Here is a 24,113-nt window from a genome sequence, read left to right on the forward strand (position 1 = left end):
CACTCATCTACATCTCCATTGTATACACTCATCTACATCTGCATTCTATACACTCATCTACATCTTCATTGTATACACTCATCTACATCTTCATTGTGTACACTCATCTACATCTCCATTGTGTGGTACTCATCTACATCTCCATTGTGTACACTCATTTGCATTGTGTACACTCATCTACATCTTCATTGTATACACTCATCTACATCTTCATTGTATACACTCATCTACATCTTCATTGTATACACTCATCTACATCTTCATTGTGTACACTCATTTACATTGTGTACACTCATCTACATCTTCATTGTATACACTCATTTACATTGTGTACACTCATCTACATCTTCATTGTGTACACTCATTTACATTGTGTACACTCATCTACATCTTCATTGTGTACACTCATCTACATCTTCATTTTATACACTCATTTACATTGTATACACTCATTTACATTGTATACACTCATCTACATCTTCATTGTGTACACTCATCTACATTGTATACACTCATCTACATCTCTATTGTATACACTCATCTACATCTCCATTGTATACACTCATCTACTTCTCCATTGTATACACTCATCTACATCTTCATTGTATACACTCATCTACATCTCCATTGTGTACACTCATCTACATCTCCATTGTATACACTCATCTACATCTCCATTGTTTACACTCATCTACTTCTCCATTGTGTACACTCATCTACATCTCCATTGTATACACTCATATACATCTCCATTGTATACACTCATCTACATCTTCATTGTATACACTCATCTTCATTGTGTTCACTCATCTACATCTCCATTGTATACACTCATCTACATCTCCATTGTGTACATTCAACAACATCTTCAATGTATACACTCATCTACATCTCCATTGTATACACTCATCTACATCTTCATTGTGTACACTCATCTACATCTCCATTGTATACACTCATCTACATCTCCATTGTATACACTCATCTACATCTCCATTGTATACACTCATCTACATCTTCATTGTATACACTCATTTACATTATGTACACTCATCTACATCTTCAATGTGTACACTCATCTACATCTCCATTGTATACACTCATCTACATCTCCATTGTGTACACTCATCTACATCTCCATTGTGTACACTCATTTACATTGTGTACATTCATCTACATCTTCATTATGTACACTCATCTACATCTCCATTGTATACACTCATCTACATCTCCATTGTATACACTCATCTACATCTTCATTGTGTACACTCATTTACATTGTGTACACTCATCTACATCTTCATTGTGTACATTCATCTACATCTCCATTGTGTACTCATCTACATCTTCATTGTGTACACTCATCTACATCTCCATTGTATACACTCATCTACATTTCCATTGTGTACACTCATTTACATTGTGTACACTCATTCACATTGTGTACACTCATCTACATCTTCATTGTGTACACTCATCTACATCTCCATTGTATACACTCATCTACATCTTCATTGTATACACTCATTTACATCTCCATTGTGTACATTCATCTACATCTCCATTGTGTACACTCATCTATATCTCCATTGTATATACTCATCTACATCTCCATTGTTTACACTCATCTACATCTCTATTGTGTACACTCATCTACATCTCCATTGTATACACTCATCTACATCTTCATTGTATACACTCATTTATATTGTGTACACTCATCTACATCTTCATTGTGTACACTCATCTACATCGTGTACACTCATCTACATCTCCATTGTGTACACTCATCTACATCTCCATTGTGTACACTCATCTACATCTCCATTGTGTACACTCATCTACATCTTCATTGTGTACACTCATCTACATGCTCATTGTGTACACTCATCTACATCTTCATTGTGTACACTCATCTACATCTTCATTGTATACACTCATCTACATCTTCATTGTATACACTCATCTACATCTTCATTGTATACACTCATCTACATCTTCATTGTATACACTCATCTACATCTTCATTGTGTACACTCATTTACATTGTGTACACTCATCTACATCTTCATTGTATACACTCATTTACATTGTGTACACTCATCTACATCTTCATTGTGTACACTCATTTACATTGTGTACACTCATCTACATCTTCATTGTGTACACTCATCTACATCTTCATTTTATACACTCATTTACATTGTATACACTCATTTACATTGTATACACTCATCTACATCTTCATTGTGTACACTCATCTACATTGTATACACTCATCTACATCTCTATTGTATACACTCATCTACATCTCCATTGTATACACTCATCTACATCTCCATTGTATACACTCATCTACATCTTCATTGTATACACTCATCTACATCTCCATTGTGTACACTCATCTACATCTCCATTGTATACACTCATCTACATCTCCATTGTTTACACTCATCTACTTCTCCATTGTGTACACTCATCTACATCTCCATTGTATACACTCATATACATCTCCATTGTATACACTCATCTACATCTTCATTGTATACACTCATCTTCATTGTGTTCACTCATCTACATCTCCATTGTATACACTCATCTACATCTCCATTGTGTACATTCAACAACATCTTCAATGTATACACTCATCTACATCTCCATTGTATACACTCATCTACATCTTCATTGTGTACACTCATCTACATCTCCATTGTATACACTCATCTACATCTCCATTGTATACACTCATCTACATCTCCATTGTATACACTCATCTACATCTTCATTGTATACACTCATTTACATTCTGTACACTCATCTACATCTTCAATGTGTACACTCATCTACATCTCCATTGTATACACTCATCTACATCTCCATTGTGTACACTCATCTACATCTCCATTGTGTACACTCATTTACATTGTGTACATTCATCTACATCTTCATTATGTACACTCATCTACATCTCCATTGTATACACTCATCTACATCTCCATTGTATACACTCATCTACATCTTCATTGTGTACACTCATTTACATTGTGTACACTCATCTACATCTTCATTGTGTACACTCATCTACATCTCCATTGTGTACACTCATTTACATTGTGTACACTCATCTACATCTCCATTGTATACACTCATCTACATCTCCATTGTGTACACTCATCTACATCTCCATTGTGTACACTCATCTACATCTCCATTGTGTACACTCATCTACATCTCCATTGTGTACACTCATCTACATCTCCATTGTGTACACTCATCTACATCTCCATTGTATACACTCATCTACATCTCCATTGTGTACACTCATCTACATCTCCATTGTGTACACTCATCTACATCTCCATTGTGTACACTAATCTACATCTCCATTGTGTACACTCATCTACATCTCCATTGTGTACACTCATCTACATCTCCATTGTGTACACTCATCTACATCTCCATTGTGTACACTCATCTACATCTCCATTGTATACACTCATCTACATCTCCATTGTGTACACTCATCTACATCTCCATTGTGTACACTCATCTACATCTCCATTGTGTACACTCATCTACATCTCCATTGTATACACTCATCTACATCTCCATTGTATACACTCATCTACATCTCCATTGTATACACTCATCTACATCTTCATTGTGTACACTCATTTACATTGTGTACACTCATCTACTTCTCCATTGTATACACTCATCTACATCTTCATTGTATACACTCATCTACATCTCCATTGTATACACTCATCTACATCTGCATTCTATACACTCATCTACATCTTCATTGTATACACTCATCTACATCTTCATTGTGTACACTCATCTACATCTCCATTGTGTACACTCATCTACATCTCCATTGTGTACACTCATTTGCATTGTGTACACTCATCTACATCTTCATTGTATACACTCATCTACATCTTCATTGTATACACTCATCTACATCTTCATTGTATACACTCATCTACATCTCCATTGTGTACACTCATCTACATCTGCATTCTATACACTCATCTACATCTTCATTGTATACACTCATCTACATCTTCATTGTGTACACTCATCTACATCTCCATTGTGTACACTCCTCTACATCTCCATTGTGTACACTCATTTGCATTGTGTACACTCATCTACATCTTCATTGTATACACTCATCTACATCTTCATTGTATACACTCATCTACATCTTCATTGTATACACTCATCTACATCTTCATTGTGTACACTCATTTACATTGTGTACACTCATCTACATCTTCATTGTATACACTCATTTACATTGTGTACACTCATCTACATCTTCATTGTGTACACTCATTTACATTGTGTACACTCATCTACATCTTCATTGTGTACACTCATCTACATCTTCATTTTATACACTCATTTACATTGTATACACTCATTTACATTGTATACACTCATCTACATCTTCATTGTGTACACTCATCTACATTGTATACACTCATCTACATCTCTATTGTATACACTCATCTACATCTCCATTGTATACACTCATCTACATCTCCATTGTATACACTCATCTACATCTTCATTGTATACACTCATCTACATCTCCATTGTGTACACTCATCTACATCTCCATTGTATACACTCATCTACATCTCCATTGTTTACACTCATCTACTTCTCCATTGTGTACACTCATCTACATCTCCATTGTATACACTCATATACATCTCCATTGTATACACTCATCTACATCTTCATTGTATACACTCATCTTCATTGTGTTCACTCATCTACATCTCCATTGTATACACTCATCTACATCTCCATTGTGTACATTCAACAACATCTTCAATGTATACACTCATCTACATCTCCATTGTATACACTCATCTACATCTTCATTGTGTACACTCATCTACATCTCCATTGTATACACTCATCTACATCTCCATTGTATACACTCATCTACATCTCCATTGTATACACTCATCTACATCTTCATTGTATACACTCATTTACATTCTGTACACTCATCTACATCTTCAATGTGTACACTCATCTACATCTCCATTGTATACACTCATCTACATCTCCATTGTGTACACTCATCTACATCTCCATTGTGTACACTCATTTACATTGTGTACATTCATCTACATCTTCATTATGTACACTCATCTACATCTCCATTGTATACACTCATCTACATCTCCATTGTATACACTCATCTACATCTTCATTGTGTACACTCATTTACATTGTGTACACTCATCTACATCTTCATTGTGTACATTCATCTACATCTCCATTGTGTACTCATCTACATCTTCATTGTGTACACTCATCTACATCTCCATTGTATACACTCATCTACATTTCCATTGTGTACACTCATTTACATTGTGTACACTCATTCACATTGTGTACACTCATCTACATCTTCATTGTGTACACTCATCTACATCTCCATTGTATACACTCATCTACATCTTCATTGTATACACTCATTTACATCTCCATTGTGTACATTCATCTACATCTCCATTGTGTACACTCATCTATATCTCCATTGTATATACTCATCTACATCTCCATTGTTTACACTCATCTACATCTCTATTGTGTACACTCATCTACATCTCCATTGTATACACTCATCTACATCTTCATTGTATACACTCATTTATATTGTGTACACTCATCTACATCTTCATTGTGTACACTCATCTACATCGTGTACACTCATCTACATCTCCATTGTGTACACTCATCTACATCTCCATTGTGTACACTCATCTACATCTCCATTGTGTACACTCATCTACATCTTCATTGTGTACACTCATCTACATGCTCATTGTGTACACTCATCTACATCTTCATTGTGTACACTCATATACATCTCCATTGTATACACTCATCTACATCTTCATTGTGTACACTCATCTACATCTCCATTGTATACACTCATATACATCTCTATTGTATACACTCATCTACATCTTCATTGTATACACTCATTTACATTGTGTACACTCATCTACATCTTCATTGTGTACACTCATCTACATCTCCATTGTGTACACTCATTTACATTATGTACACTCATCTACATCTCCATTGTATACACTCATCTACATCTCCATTGTATACACTCATCTACATCTCCATTGTATACACTCATCTACATCTTCATTTTGTACACTCATTTACATTGCGTACACTCATCTACATCTTCATTGTGTACACTCATCTACATCTCCATTGTGTACACTCATCTACATCTTCGTTGTGTACACTCATCTACATCTCCATTGTATACACTCATCTATATCTCCATTGTATACACTCATCTACACCTCCATTGTTTACACTCATCTACATCTCCATTGTATACACTCATCTACATCTCCATTGTATACACTCATCTACATCTCCATTGTATACACTCATCTACATCTTCATTGTATACATTCATTTACATTGTGTACACTCATCTACATCTTCATTGTGTACACTCATCTACATCGTGTACACTCATCTACATCTCCATTGTGTACACTCATCTACCTCTCCATTGTGTACACTCATCTACATCTCCATTGTGTACACTCATCTACATGTTCATTGTGTACACTCATCTACATGTTCATTGTGTACACTCATCTACATGCTCATTGTGTACACTCATCTACATCTTCATTGTGTACACTCATCTACATCTCCATTGTATACACTCATCTACATCTTCATTGTGTACACTCATCTACATCTCCATTGTATACACTCATATACATCTCTATTGTATACACTCATCTACATCTTCATTGTATACACTCATTTACATTGTGTACACTCATCTACATCTTCATTGTGTACACTCATCTACATCTCCATTGTGTACACTCATTTACATTATGTACACTCATCTACATCTCCATTGTATACACTCATCTACATCTCCATTGTATACACTCATCTACATCTCCATTGTATACACTCATCTACATCTTCATTTTGTACACTCATTTACATTGCGTACACTCATCTACATCTTCATTGTGTACACTCATCTACATCTCCATTGCGTACACTCATCTACATCTTCGTTGTGTACACTCATCTACATCTCCATTGTATACACTCATCTATATCTCCATTGTATACACTCATCTACACCTCCATTGTTTACACTCATCTACATCTCCATTGTATACACTCATCTACATCTCCATTGTATACACTCATCTACATCTCCATTGTATACACTCATCTACATCTTCATTGTATACACTCATTTACATTGTGTACACTCATCTACATCTTCATTGTGTACACTCATCTACATCGTGTACACTCATCTACATCTCCATTGTGTACACTCATCTACCTCTCCATTGTGTACACTCATCTACATCTCCATTGTGTACACTCATCTACATGTTCATTGTGTACACTCATCTACATGTTCATTGTGTACACTCATCTACATCTTCATTGTGTACACTCATCTACATCTCCATTGCATACACTCATCTACATCTCCATTGTTTACACTCATCTACTTCTCCATTGTGTACACTCATCTACATCTCCATTGTATACACTCATATACATCTCCATTGTATACACTCATCTACATCTTCATTGTATACACTCATCTACATTGTGTACACTCATCTACATCTTCATTGTGTACACTCATCTACATCTCCATTGTATACACTCATATACATCTCTATTGTATACACTCATCTACATCTTCATTGTATACACTCATTTACATTGTGTACACTCATCTACATCTTCATTGTGTACACTCATCTACATCGTGTACACTCATCTACATCTCCATTGTGTACACTCATCTACCTCTCCATTGTGTACACTCATCTACATCTCCATTGTATACACTCATCTATATCTCCATTGTATACACTCATCTACACCTCCATTGTTTACACTCATCTACATCTCCATTGTATACACTCATCTACATCTCCATTGTATACACTCATCTACATCTCCATTGTATACACTCATCTACATCTTCATTGTATACACTCATTTACATTGTGTACACTCATCTACATCTTCATTGTGTACACTCATCTACATCGTGTACACTCATCTACATCTCCATTGTGTACACTCATCTACCTCTCCATTGTGTACACTCATCTACATCTCCATTGTGTACACTCATCTACATGTTCATTGTGTACACTCATCTACATGTTCATTGTGTACACTCATCTACATCTTCATTGTGTACACTCATCTACATCTCCATTGCATACACTCATCTACATCTCCATTGTTTACACTCATCTACTTCTCCATTGTGTACACTCATCTACATCTCCATTGTATACACTCATATACATCTCCATTGTATACACTCATCTACATCTTCATTGTATACACTCATCTACATTGTGTACACTCATCTACATCTTCATTGTGTACACTCATCTACATCTCCATTGTATACACTCATATACATCTCTATTGTATACACTCATCTACATCTTCATTGTATACACTCATTTACATTGTGTACACTCATCTACATCTTCATTGTGTACACTCATCTACATCTCCATTGTGTACACTCATTTACATTATGTACACTCATCTACATCTCCATTGTATACACTCATCTACATCTCCATTGTATACACTCATCTACATCTCCATTGTATACACTCATCTACATCTTCATTTTGTACACTCATTTACATTGCGTACACTCATCTACATCTTCATTGTGTACACTCATCTACATCTCCATTGTGTACACTCATCTACATCTTCGTTGTGTACACTCATCTACATCTCCATTGTATACACTCATCTATATCTCCATTGTATACACTCATCTACACCTCCATTGTTTACACTCATCTACATCTCCATTGTATACACTCATCTACATCTCCATTGTATACACTCATCTACATCTCCATTGTATACACTCATCTACATCTTCATTGTATACACTCATTTACATTGTGTACACTCATCTACATCTTCATTGTGTACACTCATCTACATCGTGTACACTCATCTACATCTCCATTGTGTACACTCATCTACATGTTCATTGTGTACACTCATCTACATGTTCATTGTGTACACTCATCTACATGCTCATTGTGTACACTCATCTAAATCTTCATTGTGTACACTCATCTACATCTCCATTGTATACACTCATCTACATCTTCATTGTGTACACTCATCTACATCTCCATTGTATACACTCATATACATCTCTATTGTATACACTCATCTACATCTTCATTGTATACACTCATTTACATTGTGTACACTCATCTACATCTTCATTGTGTACACTCATCTACATCTCCATTGTGTACACTCATTTACATTATGTACACTCATCTACATCTCCATTGTATACACTCATCTACATCTCCATTGTATACACTCATCTACATCTCCATTGTATACACTCATCTACATCTTCATTTTGTACACTCATTTACATTGCGTACACTCATCTACATCTTCATTGTGTACACTCATCTACATCTCCATTGTGTACACTCATCTACATCTTCGTTGTGTACACTCATCTACATCTCCATTGTATACACTCATCTATATCTCCATTGTATACACTCATCTACACCTCCATTGTTTACACTCATCTACACCTCCATTGTTTACACTCATCTACATCTCCATTGTATACACTCATCTACATCTCCATTGTATACACTCATCTACATCTCCATTGTATACACTCATCTACATCTTCATTGTATACACTCATTTACATTGTGTACACTCATCTACATCTTCATTGTGTACACTCATCTACATCGTGTACACTCATCTACATCTCCATTGTGTACACTCATCTACCTCTCCATTGTGTACACTCATCTACATCTCCATTGTGTACACTCATCTACATGTTCATTGTGTACACTCATCTACATGTTCATTGTGTACACTCATCTACATCTTCATTGTGTACACTCATCTACATCTCCATTGCATACACTCATCTACATCTCCATTGTTTACACTCATCTACTTCTCCATTGTGTACACTCATCTACATCTCCATTGTATACACTCATATACATCTCCATTGTATACACTCATCTACATCTTCATTGTATACACTCATCTACATTGTGTACACTCATCTACATCTTCATTGTGTACACTCATCTACATCTCCATTGTATACACTCATCTACATCTCCATTGTTTACACTCATCTACTTCTCCATTGTGTACACTCATCTACATCTCCATTGTATACACTCATATACATCTCCATTGTATACACTCATCTACATCTTCATTGTATACACTCATCTTCATTGTGTACACTCATCTACATCTCCATTGTATACACTCATCTACATCTTCATTGTGTACACTTATCTACATCTCCATTGTGTACACTCATCTACATCTTCATTGTGTACACTCATCTACATCTCCATTGTGTACACTCATCTACATCTTCATTGTGTACACTCATCTACATGTTCATTGTGTACACTCATCTACATCTTCATTGTGTACACTCATCTACATCTCCATTGTATACACTCATCTACATCTCCATTGTAAACACTCATCTACATCTCCATTGTTTACACTCATCTACTTCTCCATTGTGTACACTCATCTACATCTCCATTGTATACACTCATATACATCTCCTTTGTATACACTCATCTACATCTTCATTGTATACACTCATCTACATTGTGTACACTCATCTACATCTTCATTGTGTACACTCATCTACATCTCCATTGTGTACACTCATTTACATTGTGTACACTCATCTACATCTCCATTGTATACACTCATCTACATCTCCATTGTGTACACTCATCTACATCTCCATTGTGTACACTCATCTACATCTCCATTATGTACACTCATCTACATCTCCATTGTGTACACTCATCTACATCTCCATTGTGTACACTCATCTACATCTCCATTGTATACACTCATCTACATCTCCATTGTGTATACATCTACATCTCCATTGTGTACACTCATCTACATCTCCATTGTGTACACTCATCTACATCTCCATTGTGTACACTCATCTACATCTCCATTGTGTACACTCATCTACATCTCCATTGTGTACACTCATCTACATCTCCATTGTGTACACTCATCTACATCTCCATTGTATACACTCATCTACATCTCCATTGTGTACACTCATCTACATCTCCATTGTATACACTCATCTACATCTCCATTGTATACACTCATCTACATCTCCATTGTATACACTCATCTACATCTTCATTGTGTACACTCATTTACATTGTGTACACTCATCTACATCTCCATTGTATACACTCATCTACATCTTCATTGTATACACTCATCTACATCTCCATTGTATACACTCATCTACATCTGCATTCTATACACTCATCTACATCTTCATTGTGTACACTCATTTACATTGTGTACACTCATCTACATCTTCATTGTATACACTCATCTACATCTCCATTGTGTACACTCATCTACATCTCCTTTGTGTACACTCATTTGCATTGTGTACACTCATCTACATCTTCATTGTTTACACTCATCTACATCTTCATTGTATACACACATCTACATCTTCATTGTATACACTCATCTACATCTTCATTGTATACACTCATCTACATCTTCATTGTGTACACTCATTTACATTGTGTACACTCATCTACATCTTCATTGTATACACTCATTTACATTGTGTACACTCATCTACATCTTCATTGTGTACACTCATTTACATTGTGTACACTCATCTACATCTTCATTGTGTACACTCATCTACATCTTCATTTTATACACTCATTTACATTGTATACACTCATTTACATTGTATACACTCGTCTACATCTTCATTGTGTACACTCATCTACATTGTATACACTCATCTACATCTCCATTGTATACACTCATCTACATCTCCATTGTATACACTCATCTACATCTCCATTGTATACACTCATCTACATCTTCATTGTATACACTCATCTACATCTCAATTGTATACACTCATATACATCTTCATTGTATACACTCATTTACATTGTGTACACTCATCTACATCTTCATTGTATACACTCATTTACATTGTGTACACTCATCTACATCTCCATTGTTTACACTCATTTACATTGTGTACACTCATCTACATCTCCATTGTATACACTCATCTACATCTCCATTGTATACACTCATCTACATCTTCATTGTATACACTCATCTACATCTTCATTGTATACACTCATTTACATCTTCATTGTATACACTCATCTACATCTTCATTGTATACACTCATTTACATTGTGTACACTCATCTACATCTCCATTGTATACACTCATCTACATCTTCATTGTATACACTCATTTACATTGTATACACTCATCTACATCTCCATTGTGTACACTCATCTACATCTTCATTGTATACACTCATTTACATTGTGTACACTCATCTACATCTTCATTGTGTACTCATCTACATCTCCATTGTATACACTCATCTACATCTTCATTGTGTACACTCATCTACATCTCCATTGTAAACACTCATCTACATCTTCATTGTGTACACTCATTTACATCTTCATTGTGTACACTCATCTACATCTTCATTGTGTACACTCATCTCCATTGTATACACTCATCTACATCTTCATTGTGTACACTCATCTACATTGTATACACTCATCTGAATCTTCATTGTATACACTCATCTACATCTCCATTGTGTACACTCATCTACATCTTCATTGTATACACTCATTTACATTGTGTACACGCATCTACATTGTATACACTCATCTCCATCTCCATTGTGTACACTTATCTACATCACCATTGTCCTATTGTACATTATATAAACTAGACTAATATATCACTATTGTGTAATTAATACACATATATCCCATTGGTTCTTTTACAGAAGTGTCATACAATGTGGAACAGTTTTTAAATTAATGATGGGTAAGTTGGGTGAGAAGGCTTACATTGATGGTAAGCAAAGTGTTGACAACAGAATGGTAACTGTATATCATGGTGGACTTTTTACATCAGATCAAGAGAAGGTAGTGAAGGTGTTTTCTAGCAAAGACAGTGCTATTTGGTGTGTGATCTGCACAGTAGCCTTTGGGATGGGTATCAACATTCCAGATGTTAAGACTGTGATCCATTGGGGCTTATGTGACACTGTTATGGAATACTGGCAAGAAGTTGGAAGGGCTGGAAGAGATGGCGCTCTTGCAGAAGCACTATCCTATGAGTATTTTCCATTGTAAAGGAGATATGAAAGAATTAGCGGTGAAATTGAAGAAAGGGGAAGTGGAATGTCTGAGAGTAGCCATTTTAAATGTGTTCCTTCTCAATGATGTGGATTCATCTTATATAGATGAACTGAAAAACAGAGCTGGGTGTAGTGAATTGGCAGAATGTGTAGAATGTTCATGCCATCTATGTTTGTGTTGTTCTTTTTGTAGAAGCAAATGTATCTGCAGACTGCATTCACTCAGTATACAGTGACAGTATTTGTATTTGTAAAATAGGATGATAAATATATAACAAGTCACCATTTCTAATACAAAAAATATGGTAGTCAAGGTAGTTTAGATCTACCATTTAGATTTTGTATAAACACATTTTCTGATCATTTACAATCATAGTGTAATTAGTTGTAAATCCACCATACAAAAGTGTGTACTGTTTTGCTCTATCAGAAGCTTATGTAGATTTGATTTGCAAGTACGTATAAAGACGAATTTAAATTTTTTTCAGATTTTCACAAATTATTATTGCTTAGAATGCCTCCAAATCTGCAATCAACTTGTTTTACTTTATCATGTTGTTAAGGTATTTGCAAAAATGCATGCGCTTCCAATAGAACAAATGATGGTCTCTCAAATGACTGGAATTTACATGCAAATCTGTTTTACTCTTGAGGTAGAAGTCTTCTACCAGAGTCTAGTTCTTTGGAATATTTAAGGTAGAAATGCACTTTATTTGTGAATTTCAATCAAAAATAGTTTTTTTCGTTTTTTATATAGATTTTTATCTAAAGAACATTCTGTGAAAATTTGACCAATGAAATCTTATTGGAACACCGTTAAAATTGCTGTTTATTTTCTGGTTAAAAATAAAAAAAACACTCACACGTGGCAATGTTTATGTCCAATTGCCTAATTTGCATGAGTAACCAAATAACAAGACCTTTGATTGACAATATGCAAATCGAGATTGTACGGGTCATAGTTCATTCAATTCACGCGCATGTGCAATTCTCAAATCAGTTCTCGCTCGCTAGCAAACCAAACATTATATTTCCTCAGCGTTTTTTCTTAATTTTTATCATTACATTATGCGTGGTGTGAAAAGAAAGAGAGGTAGAAAGAAGATTCAGATGATTTCTATGTCGGAAGATGCAAAAGCTACACTGAAGGCATCAGCCCACCGAACGAAAAAAAAATCGATGTGAGCGTCCAAACATGACTTTCCCTGAAGGCATGAATCCGAGTTTCTGATTGACTGAGAGATTTTATTTTTAAATAATTGTTCTCAAAAAATAAACTGAGCATGTGAAGAATAATTGAACATTGTTTACAGTGATAACTGCTCATAATCGAAACGAAGCTTACCCATTCACGCTAGTCACAATAAACATCATACTCTTGAATAGGCGTCAATGACTACGGTAAAACTTAGACTCTATTTTAGGCATTAGGAATGATTGAAATGACGCCAAAATACACCTTAAAAGTCCCATTTTATTTTTTTTCTAAATCCCATCCCGAATTTACGGCAGAATCTGGTCCCTCAAATAAGGGACACGTGAGCTTTGATTCTAACCGGATATATTGCACTGGGTCGAGGAGACACAAACTGTTGTCTATCTTTTGTCCAATGGGTACCTGTACTTCGATCATTCGCAAGTTTTGCTCTGTGGTGCGAGACAGCTTTGTTTGCAACCGGACGAACTCCGTTTAATTCAATGAAGCAAACAACTGACAATGCTAAAATAAATTGCAAAGGTACGCTAAAATTAATTGAAAACAACCAAATAATTTCAATGAAAAATAAATCACAGAGAGAGGTAACTTGATACATTATGGTAACAACTCTTTTGACGCGCTGACTGCTTCTCCGCGTCTGATGTTTTGCTTTCCTTGTCATAATACTTACTGATTGATGATTTTGTTTTGATTTTTGAGTTTTTTAGTCTGTAACACCTCCACGACCTTTGCTTTTTCCGTGAAAAATGGGGAAGTTTACGTAAATTTGACGGACATTCCATTTGTTTAAACTACCGAAGCACACTGTTTAGCACTCCTATTTTTTTCATTTGCCGATTTCTATTCAGAACAATTCGACCGCTCGAAAATGCACCATAATTTTGCACTCTTAAAACATGTCAGATTTCCAACATAAATTATTTAAAACCGGTCGAAATTTTAAAACTTTTACGTTAGGAGCTGGAGCTCTCTTCTTGCAGGCGACCTTCGCCGGTAGTACAATAGCATGTTTTGTACGTACATCCGTGCGCTGATTGTCTGCGGCTGTCTTAGAAAATCCCTGAATAAGGCGTTGCCAAAATCGGAAAAATAAAAAAAATGCCTCCTTAAAAAACGAACATAATTCAAATATTTCTTTTAACAAATATGTTGCAGTGGGAAAATGGGATTGGAAACGATGAACAAAACTTCTGTGCCTCGCGTTTCGATTCTAGGATTACGCGATTATTCATTATTGTGCGTTCGCTTCCTGGAGTTGGTTCTCAATACTACATAAAAATCATCAAGGATAAATAATTTAATATCCCACTTTGTACTCTTCACGGTAAACCATAGGCTCTGAAATTTTTTATTGAAAATACATCGAAGAGAAGCCATGATGTTTTGATCGTGATAAAAGGTCACCTTCCTAGGACCGCCCCCTGTTTAATAATTCATGAGATGACGTCATATTTACTGGGCATTGCCACGTGTTTTTACCGACCCCATCAAAACACTGGTATGAATGACGTGTTTCTGATTTATATATTCAAGAGCAGTTGTTCTGGTCCAACGATTTTACATAAAATGTCTATGTCTATACGTCAACTTTCAATTTCAATAGTCTAGAAAGTATGACAAAGCAGTAAATCCCGGTTTAACGCGCAAATATGCAAATTAGCCTTTTTCTCGTCTTCTATTTTTGGTGAATTCTTGGGTTTTAAATTAAAATAGCTGACAGACGCTTTGGCCATTTGCCTCGAAATTTTCACACATTATTGACAAGGTGTTCCCCCTTCAAAATGCGTCCGGACAGTTTATTACGGCGAGTGGAACAAAAATAACAAGTTCGCAATTAACATGGATATATAAATTATGCAAAAATAGAAAAGAGTGAATTTTGAGGTCATGCTGTGCGACTTTGAAAGTCGTTAGAAAGATGAGTGGACGCATTTGAATTAGTAGTATACCAAGGTATCCAGTGATGTAATTTTACCCACAAATGGACTTGAAGTTTTTAAGCTAATTTTTTTAAACCACTTTTGTCCAAAAAAGCATATTTTTGACCCAAAATCAAAAACGCATTCTGGATATTTAAAATAAAGACAAGTTTTACAAAGTTTGTATAATAAGCTTTCAGAAAATATATAACATGTTGGATATATAATACCATCTTCATTGTCTAATTACTAAATTAAAAAGCAAGCCAAATAAACTGCATCTCTATCTTAACTAGTCTCTGTTTAAGTTATTCAGGGTGTTCAAGGCATATGGAATTTTTATGATTTTCAAACCCACTGTGGCTTCTGTTTCCCAATTTCTCAAACAACTGTGCATGCTTGTATTCACTGACAAATCTCTAAACATGTTTTCTGTAATCCCCTGCAGTTGTCTTTGACTTTGGTATATACTTATCCATCACCTCCGCCATGTATACCTTCTCTAAAGATTTTCCTAAACTACCGACAATTTGACTGCACCATGCAACATGTGCATCAGTATACTGTCCTCTTGAATGCTTGAGGTTTTCTATTAACAGAAGAAAAGTATATTATTATACCGGTATATAGTTATACTATAGAATAGGAATATTTTTAGCAGTTTGGTAAAAAATTTGAAAATTTAGCAGTATGGATTTATAAGTTTGCTATTAAACAATTGTGCTTACGTTTAAAGTCATTGTTCAAAAACTCATTGACCAGATCTAAAGCAATATTCTTGCCAATACCACCTTCAAGATTTGCTGTAGCCTCCCAAACCATCTCATATGCCAAACGTGCAGGTAGAAATCCATTGATATCTAGAAAAATAGTGTTTTTAGTAACTATACTGTAAAATACTTTATTTTCGCTTAGAATTAATTTTCATTTTTTGCTGAAAGAATGACTCTGTGAATATAAAATCCAGCGAATATACTTTTTTTTCTATATTTTACATTGAGCTTGTCAAAAATCAGTGAAAATATACTCCATACAAAACACCCAAAAAGTCTTTTCAGCGAAAATTAATTCCAGCTAAAATAAAGTATTTTACAGTATTTCACTAGCTGTTCATGTTAATTTTCAGTGTGGCAATATGGTTACCTTTTGTCATTGTCAACAAACTGTTTGATATTGATAGTGCATAATAGAAACAATATTGTATGATTTCACTGCCACCATTTTCTTAACAAAATTTGCATTAAAAAATGTTTGTATTTCTGAAATTTTATCTGATTTCCCAGTTTTTTTGGGGGGACAAAATCAGAATAGATTTGTTGATTATAGGTCTTGGTCCAAAATTTGTGAGAAAACATGTAGAATTTACACAAATCTATTTTGTGAAAAATTGTAAAGTTGAAAATTATGGAACTGAGCGAAAGGGTGAAATAAAAGCACAATTTTTGTAACAATAATACAAATATTGTTGGCAAAAAAAAAATAAAAATCAAGCATGTGGATTCTAAAAGAAGTTTTTTTCAAATTACTCAAAATGTTCAAAGTACTCCTGATAGTCTCTGAAAAAGACACCAACATTTTTATTTTGAACTTGCAAAGGTATATGCTTAAAAAAATAAAGGAAACTTGACCACATACACCAAGTCAGAGTTTCAATTATTACAGCCAGTGTCCTGGGAATTTTATGAGAAAAATACCACATTGTGCAACATTCTGTATATACCCAATTCATTAAGTAAATATACATACATGATAATAAGGGATGACCAAGTATCAAATACTTGTTGTGATTGTTATTCCAAAAATCTAGCATGTTTATTTTCCAATTTGATATCAAGGCCTGCCCATCATTTTGTCGCTCTGCATCTCTATTGGCAAGGTGGTACAAGCCTCTCCAGGTGACAGCACAGGAGTGTTCATTTATACTGTCCATCTCTTCAGAATCATTGAAAGATATTCTACAGTCTTGGCAAAAGAACCAGTCACCATCTGAAACAAATTTTGATATCATAATCATTTTAATTAAAAGTAAAGGTATCAGTATACCCTTAGCCCCCCCCTCAAAAAACTTTTCTCTGGTAATAGCATTTGGCATAGAATAGTGCAGTGATGCAATTTGTTTTCTTGTAATAGAACAAGAATTCTTGACTTTTCTGTGTAAGGCAGAGCATTCAAAAAATGTGTTGGCCTAATTAAACTAGATTGAATTGAATTATAATGGTTTGACATTAGAAACGTACATTTAAATTCAATAACATTTACATGTATATCAAATCCACAGTAATATATTTCCAAGTTAATTTGGTCGCTACCTTACCTTTTACCCACCACATACAGCCAGATGACATATACCTGGTAATTCCTTCAGTCCTTTACAATCCAAGTGAAACCATTGATTATTAATACAACTAGCTTCATTGCTGCAACCAATCCATACAACATCCTCCTCTTCCTCTCTGTTCCGCTTGCAACAATAAATAGACCATTTTTGTACCCATCAGAGCACCACCAGTCTTTCAATAAATCATCTTCCTCATCCAATCCTACACACTCAAAATGGTACCATTGGGCACATTCACAATTTTTCTGCGCAGAACATTCAATCATTGAAAGACTGTCTACGTCTCCTGAAACAAGACAAATATGTATATGAAAAATAATATATAAGTGATCACATTTCCAAGATAATAGCACACCAAGTTTGAATAATTTCTGTTTCTATTTGTTAGCAGAAAGTTATCATTGTATAAATTATGTTAAACTGTACCTTCACCATCACATGTACAGTACTCTCGATCATCGTCTAAATCATCATCCTAGAGCAATATTTGTTAGGTACACTTAGAAAACCTATTTTCATAGGACTTTTTCATTGAGATGCCTCTAAGGACATATTGCTTCACTTTGAAATCATAAGAAGATTAATTCAAAAACCATAGTCTTGAATACAGTCTTAAAGTTGTATTGTCTTCACATTTTTATTAAAAATTATCATTTCCAAAATACTTTACTTGTTATACTTTACTGTGTGCAGTATAAAGCCTGTTGTTAAAATCGGTCGATTTGACCCCTTAGGCCAATGTTGTTTCCAAACTGTTGCATTATGAGATTTATAGTCTTGAGACTAAAAATAACTTAGCCATCAGGCAAAACCAGTACTTGCCATTCTGGATTTCTCACAAATGATGCAATTGTTGGATTTAGTTAAGGTGTCAAATTAACCTATTTACAAAGGACCTACTATAATTATGGAAGACAATATACAACTTTAAATTGTTGAAGAAAATTAACCTCTGTTCTGAGACTGTTTCTGATGTTCAAATTGATAGGTTAAACTATTTTGTGCGGCAATTTAACAGATTGGATCATATGAATTGCTCAAAGATATTCACGTTTATTCACTTACTTGATCTAAAATACATCTCTTATGGAATTCCTGTGGCCTAGGTTCTAATCCAACTAGTCTGTTGGCAACACCTTCACTCGCGGCCATAGCTATACGCCCACCCACCATTCTTTCCACAGATAATTGGTCACCATGGCAAATTAATGGAAAGGGTTTTCCATTAATCCTGGGCACATATTGGTTGAGGATTTTCATGATTTCAATGACACCTCTTCCTGATGAAGGATTTTGCTGTATAACACCCAAATTCACCTATAAAATAATTAAATATGCAATATTGAATACTTGTAATTTGCAATTTTACCATCATGCTATGTTACAACTTGGCAAAACTTGGCATTTCAGTGATGAAAAAGTAAATAAATATTGTTCTTCAAAGAATAACATTTAATTTGGATAATTTTCCAAAATAATCTTGGTCAATTTTTGTATGACAATTATTTGTGATTACTCAGTATATGTTCCAGTTTTATCATTACAAATCATTCACTTTATTTCAACTTGTTTCCAGTACTACACAAGAGAGTAAGGGGGCTCACTAGGACAAAGTTTCAAATCGTGAGTTGTAGGCCATTCCTACTTAGTCCAACCATGCCCAATTTTCTGCCACAGGAAAAATTGTAACAAATTCATTAAAGTCAGTTTGTGACTTTGAGTTATTAACTTGAAGTTTGTTAACACCAGTTTGTTAATGGCTCTTTGCAACTTCAACCAGAAAAAATAGGCTAAAATGGGTGTGGTCTTGTGAAAATTAGTGTATATATACAATATATATTGTATTGCTAGAAACTTTGACGTGTGTATGAGGTATAATCACAGTCATGGTTAATAGCTCCAACCAAACATCCATCGCCCTCATATCAACTAATTTGACAGCACTTAAAATGAGCACCCCATCCTCACATCAAGTGTATACCCATGAATGTTGAGAATATACATACAATGTTACTTTTTTTCTTTGACTCCTCTGAATAAAGATGTGGAATATTGTATTCTACACAATCTTGTAATGACTAATTTGTACAAATTTTATTGTAAACATCATTAATATGCGAAGTAGGTTATACGCTTAGAATTTGAACCAGTACAAAACAGTGGAATACATACGTTTAGTTTCAGTAAGTGGATGAAATACACCAATATCATCTGTATTGTCATCCAGTGATTCACTGCTATAATCCATGATGTGCATAGGGGTTGTTGACCCTGATTCATCTGTACTTGTGTCAACTACACTATCATCAGTATCATTATTTTCATCTTCTGTATCTTCCCAATCATCCAGGCTTTCACTATCCACAGTATATGGATACAAAGGAGGTCCTGTTATTGTTGTATCATCCTGTTGAATGGCAAAATACATGCTAGTATATAGTTACAATTGTTCAATAAACACAATATTTATAAACATGATTTTTCCCACATAAATTATACATACCTGGATCATAGATTTCCATTTCATGATGTCACTGTCATATTGTTTTCGCAGTCTGTCAATGAGTCCACGAGTGCCTTTAATTCCCATTGATATTCCCAGCTTATTAAACCAAGTTTGAAGCTGCAATTAGAATATTTGACAAATTAATTATTAAACGTATTTTCTCTATTAGAAGTGCATCTCCAATAAAAGCACGCATTAAGCAAAATTTGCATTTATTGTGCATTGTAATATCAAATATGAATTATTTTGGTCATAGACTTGCCGCGGATATATATGTAAACACATGTGCTACTAATAGAACAAATACGGTAACTAAAATACCCCTCAAATTCATTTTGCCAATTAAATTATTTCATGCAGTAGTCTTCTTCTCCTAGAGGAGAAAACCATCTGGCCCCTACACCCCCTGGCACAAAATGTAATAATCCACACCAAAATTCAACTTTTTCAAGCCTACCCTACATGCAGAATGGAATAATCGAATCACAAATACACTATTTAAAAAAAACACCTTATGACTGCATCCACTACGGTACATTTGTATGGAGTTCAACCCCTGTACTAGTTTGAATCTTCCTTTACGACGTAGGTGTAGAATTTGGCCAATGACAAATCCCAGTCCTGGTACAAGTGGACCAACTTTACCATTTTTCTTTCTAAAATAAATAAATATAAAAATACTGAAATCGATGTCAATTAACGTTAATTTAATTTTAATTTAAAACTTTTGTCTGAGTCACCTGTCTATAATGATAAGTTGAAAACTTGCATTGCTAGTTTATCAGTTGTACATTTGGATGTCATTGATCCCTCCAGTACAGAGTGAAGTGTTGGCAATGCCCGTCTGCTCTCTTTTAGAACATTAGCCCATTTGAAGTCCATTATGTTTTCTTTTGTGGCTGCAGATGAGGTCAGCTTAGAATGGTGCAAATAGTGCAACATTTCTGCTCTACATTGCCTCTTCACTGAATTAAGAATTTCTTTCTTTGCCCGTTGGCTTTTTTGCAATAAAATTGAAAATGCCCTGCCATATTTATGAAATGAAATAGCATGTACTACTGACTTAACAAATCCTTCATGAACAGGTGGTTTCTGCTGTGAAGATAAAATAAGTTGTGTGAAAATAGTATGAAAAGTGCTGTTGATATCAATTAGTACTATGAATAATTAAATTTAAAATCATGGATATATATATATAAGTATTATATATTTGATTTATAATGTATAAAAAAATATGTGTAAATTGCTTTTAATAGTATTTTCTTACCAATTTGGGTGGCAGTCGCCTTGTCTTACTCTGAGGTGTCACTGGTTTGTGAAATGGAGAGCACAATACTCTAGTTCTTTTTCTTTTGCCAGAAAACTTTGATGGAGAATCCATGATGGTCAAGTGCGAAAATAATTACATCACATTTAGACATTATATTCAACAATAAATTAACTCAATTAATTCATTTAAGTATTTTTTATTAAATAATACATATACATTACATGTAATTTTTCTTTATATACGTAATAATTAACGTTATTAATATATTTTCAGTGTAACTACTTTTTTCATTGTTATTTAAATCCTTTCCTGGCTCTGAGCGCCGTATTCGTCTTCGTAACCAGAGAAACACGTGGATTTGTTGATATCTTGAAGTCACGTGATCGTTTTGCGAGACTTGGCTTTACTCTCGTAGTTTTCAAGATGGCGGCGTTGTCGCTAACTGAGGTTGCAGAAATCGTGAGAAATGGTTGAAAAATAAACTACAACGAAGAAATAACGAACCCATATTTCTGTCGAGGGAACATAATGATTTAGTTTACCCGTGGAGGTATTTTACTTGAGGGAAATCTGTATATTTTTGTTGTTTTCCGACCAGTTATATAGGTCGGTAGTGTCATTTGCCATTTTTACCATTTTGCTCCACAGTTGGACCCGCGGCGTTAGGGTCCGACTGTATACCAACGATGTATATATAACTGATAGACGAAGCAAAATACCTTCCCGGACCCAACACGCCGCGAAACCACGGCTAATGATTAGTGCTTGATAGCTTTGAATCTGGGTAAATCGATTTCGTCCAGTCAAGAAGACACTTGGTACTGTTATTGAAAGCGTCTTGACTTGAATTGTAATGTAGTAACCACTGAAAAATAGCGTTTTTCTGATCTCTACTTGGATCGAGCTGAATAGACCATTTTCCGTTCACTGCGAGAATCACGCGTTATGCGTGAAATCGAATGTAAAAACAGGACAAAAAAAGGTCATAGCGTCGTAGTGGCGTCAAACATCGTGTGGGATTCGACAAACGCAAAAGTATTCTGGGGTACATTTCCATGCTTAATTATGTGCTGTCCACATTTGATGACAGACAATTTCGATTAAGTAAGGGTATTCGGAAGCACTATTCCTCTGTCGAAGATCGGCCGGTCGATGTGAGCTACGAAATAAAGAAGTTCGAATTCAAAATCAAATCGTTGGATTTTTGCGGCAGACGTCCGACGCGCATCTTTCATTCATCTCGCGATATCTCGCAATTATACGGAAATCACCTATTGTCTCACGCAAAACAAAAGGCCCGGGCGCATTCAGTAAACGAAAGCGTTCGCGAACGCTTTGAACGGTGGCGCTTTGTAGTTAACGGACAGTATGTCTCACCGAAAAGTTCACAAAAATGGCCGTTCCGTTGGTGAGACAAGCAATTGCTCTTTTAATTGGCGATTTTTTGGAAGATGGTGTGAATGCCGATGCGGCAAAGTCAAGCTTAACTTTTTCGAAGACTGCAATTTCA

General features: G+C 35.0%; 1 protein-coding gene and 1 long non-coding RNA gene across 4 annotated transcripts in view; both read right to left on the minus strand.

Moving 5' to 3' along the window:
• LOC146734418 (uncharacterized) overlaps positions 1–24,113 on the minus strand; it is a 119,478-nt gene that overhangs the window by 88,672 nt on the left and 6,693 nt on the right. The gene's annotated exons all lie outside the window — the stretch shown is intronic.
• On the minus strand, positions 16,777–19,060 carry LOC144345056 (uncharacterized). Of its 2 annotated transcripts, none has more exons than XM_085507629.1 (4): positions 18,839–19,060; positions 18,236–18,475; positions 17,218–17,349; positions 16,777–17,078 (listed from the first exon to the last, which is right to left on the minus strand). In XM_085507629.1, exons 2-4 carry the CDS (start codon positions 18,417–18,419, stop codon positions 16,909–16,911), a joined length of 486 nt encoding a protein of 161 aa, XP_085363755.1. In that variant the 5' UTR covers positions 18,420–18,475; positions 18,839–19,060; the 3' UTR covers positions 16,777–16,908. The 2 variants fall into 2 exon arrangements, with proteins under 2 accessions (XP_085363755.1, XP_085363754.1); XM_085507628.1 differs by having other exon boundaries at positions 18,804–19,060.

The sequence above is a fragment of the Saccoglossus kowalevskii genome, chromosome 14 (genome assembly GCF_978046115.1).
Source record: "Saccoglossus kowalevskii chromosome 14, keSacKowa6.1, whole genome shotgun sequence".
In the NCBI taxonomy this organism is placed as follows: Eukaryota; Metazoa; Hemichordata; class Enteropneusta; family Harrimaniidae; genus Saccoglossus; species Saccoglossus kowalevskii.